Genomic DNA, 10,143 nt, shown 5'->3' with positions numbered 1-10,143 from the left:
GTAATTCATGAACATCTGGAGAGCCACAGGTTGCAGACTCCTGGTATAGATAAATCTTGATTCAGGAACTGACCTACTTGATAATGAAGAGAAGAGAGAGAGGCAGGGTCCTGGCCACATCACTAGTTGAGAGAAGCTTGAAGAAGTAAACGCTTTAAAAGCGATTTTTAAAAAATTAAAGCCTGGCTTTTGGCCTCAGTTCCTCTGTGGCACAGTTTTATTACACAGAAGGCTGCTGGAGTTTTGCAGGATTGGAAATAATGCCCTCCACACTGCCCTGTGAGCGTCATCTAAAAGACAGCAGAGCCCTTCCTGGTCGCTGAACCCAGGATGGAAACAGGACTGGACTTCAGATGAACCTTTGCTTTTCTGATCAAGCCCACCGAGGGGCTGAAATGGGAAAGGCAGCGGGTGAGCAAAGCTGCGTTTGGATTTTGTGCTCTCCGTAGGAAGCGAACTTGGAGCTGGTCCACCATGCCCTGAAAGCCAAGTGCTCAGCCATTGACTTGGACACCCTGGTCGCCCACTTGATTGATGAGGTCATCGTGGACTGCAGGTATATTCGTCTGAGACCGCGAGTCTCTCTGTGGGTTTATTACAAGAGCGTTTGTTTGGGTTGGACGCGGGCCCCGTTGCTGAAGAATGTCATCCATTGGCGGGAGCGCTCTGCGAAGGTTGCTGAGCCAAGGCACGGAGTTGAAAAGGTGATATTTGAGGCAGGTCATAAATTTCCACTCGGTAGGCCTTGGCCTACCTGAATGGGCCTCATTGTCCTTTGGCCGCTGAGCCTTCTGACAGGCCGTCTACAAAGGCCGGCTCCTTGCTCAGGACGTGGAGCTGCCTCCAGCTCAAGGTCCCGGCCTCGCTGTCATTAATTGATTACATAGCGTCTAATGTTCAAAGTGCTTAAGACATCAACATCTTGATCTTTCTCGTAATAACCGTATGAAGTATATCCAGAATTATTTCCCTTTTTTCTGGCTGACGCTACTCCAAAAGGGCTTGAATGAGTAGCAAATTTGTCATGGTTGAGGATCCCTGGGCAAAGGGTGGGAGAATCACATAACAGGGAAAAGTAATATCTCTGGAGCACCTTCCCTATGAGGACTGGAGCACCTTCCCTATGAGGAGAGGCTGCAGCATTTGGGACTCTTTGGAGAGGAGACGTCTGAGGGGGGATATGATTGAAGTCTATAAAATTATGCCTGGGGTAGAAAATGTGGACAGGGAGAAATTTTTCTCTCTTTCTCACAATACTAGAACCAGGGGGCATTCATTGAAAATGCTGAGGGGGGAAGAATTAGGACTAATAAAAGGAAACACTTCTTCACGCAACGTGTGATTGGTGTTTGGAACATGCTGCCACAGGAGGTGGTGATGGCCACTAACCTGGATAGCTTTCAAAGGGGCTTGGACAGATTTATGGAGGAGAAGTCGATCTATGGCTACCAATCTTGATCCTCCTTGATCTCAGATTGCAATTGCCTTAGCAGACCAGGTGCTCAGGAGCAGTAGCAGCAGAAGGCCATTGCTTTCACCTCCTGCATGTGAGCTCCCCGAGGCACCTGGTGGGCCACTGCGAGTAGCAGAGAGCTGGACTAGATGGACTCTGGTCTGATCCAGCTGGTTTGTTCTTATGTTCTTATGTTCTTAATATCCCACCAGCAGAAGATTTACCCTTGGGGGAAGACATTTTGGTTCTGTCAAGCACATGGGAAGTCCAAGAATGGCAGAAGGTCTCTCTGGCATTTGTTGGGCATACTTCCAAGTAAAAGAGCTTAAGGCTGCAATATAAGGTTCTAGCTCAGGGGTCTGCAAACTGTGGCTCTCCAGATGTTCATGGACTACAAATCCCATCAGCCCCTGCCAGCATGCCCAATTACAGACCCCTGTTCTGGATGCACAACTTTTGTTCTATTTTGGAAGGGAGTATTTGGATTCTTTCAAACAGTTCCAGGCAACGTGGGTTCTCTGTTCCCACGTCAGGGCCCCGAACATCCACAGTGTGGGCTGCGGGCTACTGTGTGGTTTGTGGGTCTTGGGTCTTGTGATGTCTGAGACCTGAAAGGGCTGGGGGCAGGGCCTAGGACATTTCTGTCCATTTGGGGAATGGAGCCTGTGGAGGGAGGACATTTTGGAGGGATCTCACCTTGAATCCATGGTGGAATCTGTGTTCTGAAGTTACCAGGTTCTCCAGGGGACCTGATCTCAAGGGTTTGGAGACCAGCTGCAATTCCAAGGGGACTCCAGGCTCTGGCTGGAGGTTGGCAGCCCTCACTCAGGGACTGTCCTAGTTTTTCTGGGAGCCTGCTGGCTACCCAAACATGCCCCTGTGCTGCTCTGGATGCCCTGAGTGTAGATCTGCCAGTGAAGTCAACAACATTTAGCTCACTTCTGCAGGGCCTTCAAGATGGAAGCTGTTCCACCAGGCCTATAGTTGAGGGCAGCTACAGGGTTTAAGTCCATCCCTTCTCTTCCTGTCCTTTCCCCTTTCTCTTGATCCTAGTGTGTTTGTGTGAGAGAGGGACTGGAAGGAATTGTTTTTAGTTTAAATTATGCCATCGGGAATGGATTTTAAGGCATCATAATGTTTTGTGGACGTGGTTCCCTGTTAGCTGCGTGGCCACGCAACCACCCTATTGGTGCTGTGTGGGAAAGCGGCCGCCCGGCAGGGGAAGCTCTCCCAGTTGCAGCATTTTCAAAGTTCTGTGCAGCACCCAGGGGATGCTTAGAGGGCCTATTGATTGTGTATGTTTGTATTGAATTTGTTGCAAGCCACTCTGAGCCTGTGTGCCAAGGAGAGCAGGATAAAAACTGAACAAACAAACAAACAAATAAAAACACCATAAGACTCCGTAAATGGCTGGTGCCGACTCATGCCAAGGAAAGTGGGCTCTTCCGGCTGGCCCTTGAAGTCCTAGGAGCCAGCGTGGTGTAGTGGTTAAGAGCAGGTGCGCTCTAATCTGGAACCGGGTTTGATGCCTGACTCTGCCACTTGAGCTGTGGAGGCTTAGCTGGTGAACAAGATTAGCTTTTGCACTCCAACACATGCCTGCTGGGTGACCTTGGGCTAGTCACAATTCTTCAGAGGTCTCTCAGCCCCACCACCTCATGGGGTGTTTGCTGGGGAGTGGGGAGAAAGGTGATCGTAAGCCCCTTTGAGTCTCCTTGCAGGAGAGAAAGGGGGATATAAATCCAAACTCTTCAAGTAGCCCCTTTCTGTACTTGGCGCTGATGGTGAATGCACATCTCTGGACTAGTCAATCTGGCTCAGCCCTGGTTTTTCTCTGTTTAGGACTGATATTGGAGGAGGAGGAGTTTGGATTTATATCCCCACTTTCTCTCCTGTAGGAGGCTCAAAGGGGCTGACAATCTCCTTGCCCTTCCCCCCTCACAACAAACACCCTGTGAGGTGGGTGGGGCTGAGAGAGCTCCGAAAAGCTGTGACTAGCCCAAGGTCACCCTGCTGGCATGTGTAGGAGTGCACAGGCTAATCTGAATTCCTCAGAGAAGCCTCCACAACTCAAGTGACAGAGCTGGGAATCAAACCCGGTTCCTCCAGATCAGAGTGCACCTGCTCTTAGCCACTGCTCTTAGCCACTATGCCACTGCTGCTAACACAGATGCGATTGGCCTCTCCATCTACCACTTGCGTGGACAGAGGGGGAAACAGCCTCCTCTTTCCTTCCCCTCTTTCCAGTCTGACTGTGAGTGTTCAGGGGCCGAAAGTACGGCTTAGCCCAAGGTGAGGGAATGAAGACATTGGCACACACGTGCCAAACCGCACTGGCCACTGAGCGAGAAAGGGTGAGGGTGGCGGCTGCTCAAAGGATGTTCTTTCAACCCTGTTTATTTCTTTTGAAGCCCCCAGAAGGAGCCATGCCGGTCTCCTCCCCCCACCTCCCCCTTAACAGCGTGCTTGTTTAGAGAATGTCAAAGATATTCCCGAAGCCATAAATATGGCACAGCTTCTGTGTGCGCCATACGTGACCTGGGGCGAGTCCCAGGACTTTAGTTTCCCAGAGGTGAGACTCCCTCCAAGAAAAATCCAATTAAACAGTGGGGAAATGTCAATGCAGGAGCTTTCCAGACTGGTGGTTTGCGCAAGCCGGCTTCTCCATCCTCTCCCCTTCCCTCTTGGCTTCCTTGCAGAATCGAGCAGCGGCAGCTAGAGAGGAGCAAGGGAGGCAGCCGTGTGGCGCTGAAGGGTGGGTTGGGTTCGTAGCCGGTCTGGAGGTCCATCCTACAGCTCCCAAACAACATTTCGAACACTGCATTGCGTATAGAGACTGGCCTAATTTCAGTACAAGCAAAACTATGGACACTCTCTATACTATATTGGCTCAGGCTATGCTATTGCCAGAGGGGTCTTGCAAGACTTGTCTTGTCTGACATATTTGTTCCCCCGTGGCTTAGAGCAGTTTTACGGAAACTATCGCATTATGGACTCTCTCAACAACTAATTACCAGCATGAATTACGATAGAGCTAGGGATCTTGTTAAACTTAGAATCATAGATGTCGAGAGGCAACACTAGTCAGGTAGACGTCGCTTGGAGCAGGAGCTCCAACCATGAAACTCGATTGGCAAGGGCTCTCCAGGGCTGCATCCAGAGAGCCTGTTTTCTTTGCTAGCAACTCAGCTCTTGAACGTGTCAACAAAGAAAAAGGGCCTTTGGGCAAACGTCAGGGCTAGTCTAAGCAGACCTGAACGGAAGTAACTCCAGTTTTGGGGTGTTGTGGGTTTTCCAGGGTGTATGGCTGTGTTCCAGCAGCATTTTCTCCTGACGTTTCGCCTGCATCTTCAGAGGCCAGCCACAGATACGGGCGAAACGTCATGAGAAAATGCTGCTGGAACACAGCCATACACCCTGGAAACCCCACAACACCCCAGTGATTCCGGCCATGAAAGCCTTCGACAGCTCCCATTTTCATCAATGGGACTGAGTCCCAGGAGAGCGTCCTTGTAATCGCAGCCCGCGGAGATTCTGTTTTGCCTCCACGAAGAAGAAAAAGAATGTTTTATTGCGGCACCCGACCGTTTAAAAGAACACTACATGTAACCTAAGATACATACAAACAGTACAGGCTCATAAATTGAAACAGATGGTAAAAATGATTTAAAACCATTTCAAAGATAAGAATGCCTTTTCAAGATAAACTGAAACATGAGCCTGAAATTTCCCCAATAATCGTTCGTACTTGATGTCTGGCCAGCTTTCTACACTAAGGTGCAAAACTTCGCAGTTTGTCTAATCACTGGAGTATTTTTGTCCGAGAAAAGTTTCTCAGTCTACATTTCTTTTTCCTGAGAGTCCTGAGGTCTTATCCAGCAAAGACAACAAGCCCTGACTGAGCCATGCAGTGGAGAGAATGTCTTAAAAATGCACGTTCTAAGGTTTTTCTTCAAGAAAGTATTTTGATTCTGGGGAACAAATGCTGTTACCTCACCTTCCCAACCTCACTGAGTAACCACTTCTGGTCTGCGTGGATCCAGGGTTAACTACCTGGTCAAGGCATGAAACTAAAAGCGCAGGTCAAGTGCAGGAAGGCTGAAACATGCTTGCGTGTCCACCTGCTTCCTGCATGGGCATGAGCTAGGGTTTCCAACCTCCTGGTGTGGCCTGGAGATTCTTTGGAATTGCAATTGATTCCCAGGCTACAAAGATCAGTTCCCCCAGAGTTGCTGCGCCCCCCCCACAGCTGCCCCTCACCTCATTTGGGGCAGGGCCTCAGTTAAACATTGGCAAGAGGGGCTTGTCCCAGTAAAGGGGGCTCCTCCTTGACTGGGGCAGAAAATCTGGGAGGTGTAGGTGAGTGGGACAGAACCCCCCCCTTTCTTAAGCAATTATTTGCACTTGCCTTCCTTCTCCGGCCATGACAAACACAGGCTGCAGCAGCTTCAATCTGTGGCTTAGAATCATAGAGCTGGAAGAGACCCCCCAGGGCCATCAAGCCCAACCCCCTGCAGTGCAGGAACACACCATCAAAGCACTCCCAACATATGTTCATCCAGCCTCTGTTTAAAAACCTCCACCACTCTCCGAGGCAGTGAGTTCCACTGTCGAACAGCCCTGACAGGAAGTTCTTCCTAATGTTTAGGTGGAATCTCTTTTCCTGCACCTTGAATCCATCACTCCTGGTCCTAGTCTCTGAGGCAGCAGAAAACAAGCTTTCTCCCTCTTTGATGTGGCATCCCTTCACATATTTAAACGTGGCTATCATGTCCCCCACCTGCTGTTGTCTTCCACAGTCAGCCTCTGGTGGACGTCACCCAGAAGTCAGCCAGCACACACCTGGACGGGTATCTCTACCGCTTCCGTACCACCAATCTCAGGCAGATAGCCCAGGCAGCCTTGAGGTTAAAGCAGGAAGACTCTGACTTGCAGATGGTCCTAGATCAGGCCGAAGACTGGCTCTCCAGGCTGAAATCCATGGCGGAGGAGGTGCGTTGATATCCTGTCTTGCAAACATTGGTTGGGATGGATGGAGGGCCAGGCCTCAGGGGTGAGGAAATCAGCTGAGAAGCTGGACAGAAGTGTACATTAGCAGGAGCCCTCCCTGGCTCAGTTTAGAATGCCTGGCCATTGGGTGTCCTTTTATTTAAGAACTGATTCCGAGTTCATGCACTGCTGTGCTTTAGATAATGTCCTTGGGATCACATTGGAGCTTGGAGTCCCCCCTACCTCATGTCCTTCTGCCTTCCTTCTCATTCTCTATTGCCCAAATTTACATAATAGTGAATGGAAGGGAGGTCTGGAGGTAGGAGCTGCATTTGACTGTGTTTGTATTGTGGCAGAGTCCATGGTTAGTTGGAATCACGGGAATTGCATTTCCCAAAGTTCCTGGTGCCCAGGATGCTGCCATGGCACCATAGTGGAGACCTACTGTTGGCCCTCTCCAATGCCAGTGGACAATTGGGATGGGAAAGTGTTGGTATTTGTAAGTGTCTGTCACAATTCAGTTACTGTTTGTTATCAGATTTAATATACCGCCCCATCCGCAAAGGGCTCTGGGTGGTGTACATCCAATAAAACAATCACATTAAATCATGATCACTAAAACAACATTTTCAGTTAAATGCAATTAACAGTCAGCTTCAACCTCCATCTTAAAATCAGATGATAGCATTAACAAGGACAAACTCATCGGGCGGTCGGCATAATATGGACACGCCCCCAAGGAGGAATATGGGGCGCAGGGGGTGGCAGTTAACTGTCTGTCTGTAAATAAGCTGCTGAGGTTGCTGTTTTATGACCTGCTCTATTGATTAGCCATTGGTCAGTGAGACCATCTTTGCTTACATGCTGGTAAACACGTAGGCAGAAGTTATAAAGTTAACTCTGTTTCTTTGTTTGAGCATACAGAGAGAGCCACAAGGTGAAAAAGCAGATGGAAACCAAGATGTAGACCTACAGTGTAATTACTACTGTAAATATGTAACAGAGCAGTACAGCATTTGTCGTTTCATTCCATGTAACCCTTCCTTAAAGCTAGTAAACTATTTTTGTACAAAGGCAACTCAGCGTATCTCTGGCTGTCTTTCTTTTCCACGTGAGAATGCTTCCGCATCTCTGCTAAATAAGTACCTCTATTGAATAAATATTCACCTACAGAAAGGGAAGGAATCCGTGCCAGTAATTGTTGCTGCAGAGTGAGCCCATTCTGAGCCAGATTTAGACTCGGCCCCTTCCGCACAGGCAAAATAATGCGTTTTCAAACCATTTCACAATTGTTTGCAAGTGGATTTTGCCATTCCGCACAGCTTCAAAGAGCACTGAAAGCAGTTTGAAAGTGCATTATTCTGCATGTGCGGAATGAGCCTCAGAGTGGGCTTGAGAAATTCCCTGGGCACCCCTCCCTCCAATGTGAGCTTCATGTAGTTTTGAAATGGATTTTGCCTATGAAGATCACAGGGAGAGTCTCTTCTGACTGTTCCCTGAATCACAGAGGCGTGCTTCGTAGGCACAGCAGGGAAGAGGCCTTTTCGGTGACAGCCCCGCAACCACCACAAGGAGGCAGCCGAAGACCGTTTCATTTGGGTTGGTTTTTGATTCATTTGGTGGCAGTCTTAAATTGTGGTTTTTAAATATTGATTTTTATGGACTTCATGTTTTTTTATGTATTTTCTCTGCATTCTAAGCTGCCTTGAACTCTGCACGGAAAAAAGGCAGATAACAACTGGGGTGTTGTGGGGTTTCCGGGTTGTATGGCCGTGTTCCAGTAGCATTTTCTCCTGACGTTTTGCCTGCATCTGTGGCTGGCACCTTCAGAGCATCTTCTTAGATTTTAGATCAGTGATGGTGAACCTTTTCAAGACCGAGTGCCCAAATTGCAACCCAAAACCCACTTATTTATTGCAAAGTGCCAACACGGCAATTTAACCTGAATACTGAGATTTTAGTTTAGAAAAAACGGTTGGCTCCGAGGCGCACATTACTTGGGAGTAAGCTTGGTGAAGCAACCGTGCAATGCTTTGAATGGGTGAATCACGACCCTAGGAGGGTTTACTCAGAAGCAAGCCCCATTGCCAGCAACCAAGCTTACTCCCAGGTAAAGAATCGTGCCCAGGCTAGCTTAGGGGTGTGTGTGTGTGTGTGTGATTTTCCGCCCCTCCACATGATGAACTCTGTGCACGTGTGCCCACAGAAAGGGCTCTGAGTGCCACCTCTGGCACCCGTCAGGAGAAAATGCTACTGAAACATCAGGAGAAGATGCTACTGGAACTCGGCCATACATCCCGGAAACCCCACAACACCCCAGTGATCCTGGCCGTGAAAGCCTTCGACAACACACAGATAACACACATTTCAATAAATAACACATAAATGCCAGCCTCTTTGTATTTGTCAGGAATTTATGTGACTGAAAAACAGGATAAGAAATTTTTTAGGTGACTAAAATTGATGCGGACGCGTGGGAGATGGGGGATTCTGACAACTGAACCGAGCCAAAAGGAGTCCCGTCCCCTCAGAGGAAGGAGATATCGCAGCCGTGAGAGACTGTGGTGGGAGCCATCCAACCAGTTTAGGTGCCTGCGGTGCCCTCGGTGCGCCGGCTGTTTCGGAAGCGCATGGTGGCGGCAGCGGTCCCTCCCTGGTGGCATCCCAGCCCACAGCTTTGAAAGAGAACATTTGGTCCTCGAGAGGCTGCCCTGGCAGGCGAGGACGCTCTCCGCTGCCAAGGGTGGAGGACTTGGCTGCCCTTTCCACTTGGCAGGGAGCTGCCTTCTGCCACTCTCGGCTGCCTCTCCTCTCCCAGGCGGCGTGCTACCAGCCTACCCAGAGAGAGGAAAAGGAACCCCACAAGTGGGAACGGAGCCCACGGGTCTGTTGTCTGGGGAATACGAGAGGCCTCTGTCCCCGTCTGCTCTCCCCAGCCTCCAGATGCAAGGCCCCGCTGTACGGCCAGGGCACCAGCAGTGTGGAAAAGGCGCAAACACAAGCTGGTATCTGAGCACATAAATAGTGTCTTAAAAGAAAGCTGGCAAGACCCGAGTATTGGCAGAGGCGGCATAAAGAGGATTCTTGGTGTCTGGTTTCAGGAGGTTGGCTGCGTTGGTCGGCAGCAGAAGAGCTTGATTCAAGTCCAGGGCCTCTTCCACACGTGCGGAATAATGCACTTTCAATCCCCTTTCACAATTGTTTGCAAGTGGATCTTGCTGTTCCATGCAGTAAAATCCAGTTGCAAAGTGCATCGGAAGTGGATTGAAAGTGCATTATTCTGCATGTGCGGAAGGGGCCCAAGAGCGCTGTGTTCAGTTCTGGTCGCCACATCTCAAAAAGGATATCGAAGAGATAGAAAAAGTGCAGAGAAGGGCAACGAGGATGATTGAAGGATTGGAGCACCTTCCTTATGAGGAGAGGCTGCAGCATTTGGGACTCTTTAGGCCCTTTCCCCACATACCTTAAGCCCCGCGCTACTCGAGGAGAGTAGTGCGGGGTCCCTCGGCACTCCCCACTGAGAGGGGCGGCGACAGCGCAGCCGCCCCGACGCTGCTGCTGTCGCGCCCCTCAGCGCGAGGCATTCCTGGCGCTCTTTCAAAGGGCTCCTTTTGATGACCCCGCGCAAAGCGCGGGGTCGTGGGGATGCCCGGGCGCGCGCCACGGATGCAGCAGCTGGGAATTGCCCTCGGAAAAGGGTA

The 10,143-nt window shown here is 49.9% G+C and overlaps 1 protein-coding gene across 1 annotated transcript; it reads left to right on the top strand.

Annotated features, from left to right (window-relative positions):
- Positions 1-449: 449 nt before the first annotated feature.
- On the top strand, positions 450-9,447 carry LOC125424891 (dysferlin-like; the record flags this gene model as incomplete). Its single annotated transcript, XM_048482325.1, has 3 exons — positions 450-556; positions 6,253-6,445; positions 9,261-9,447. Coding segments are annotated over 3 exons (487 nt in total), but the record flags the coding sequence as incomplete, so codon positions are not given.
- Between the last annotated feature and the right edge of the window lie 696 nt (positions 9,448-10,143).

Source organism: Sphaerodactylus townsendi, unplaced genomic scaffold (genome assembly GCF_021028975.2).
Source record: "Sphaerodactylus townsendi isolate TG3544 unplaced genomic scaffold, MPM_Stown_v2.3 scaffold_1355, whole genome shotgun sequence".
Taxonomy (NCBI): Eukaryota; Metazoa; Chordata; class Lepidosauria; order Squamata; family Sphaerodactylidae; genus Sphaerodactylus; species Sphaerodactylus townsendi.
Note: the sequence above shows the minus strand (reverse complement) of the source record. Positions and strands in the feature narration are given on the sequence as shown.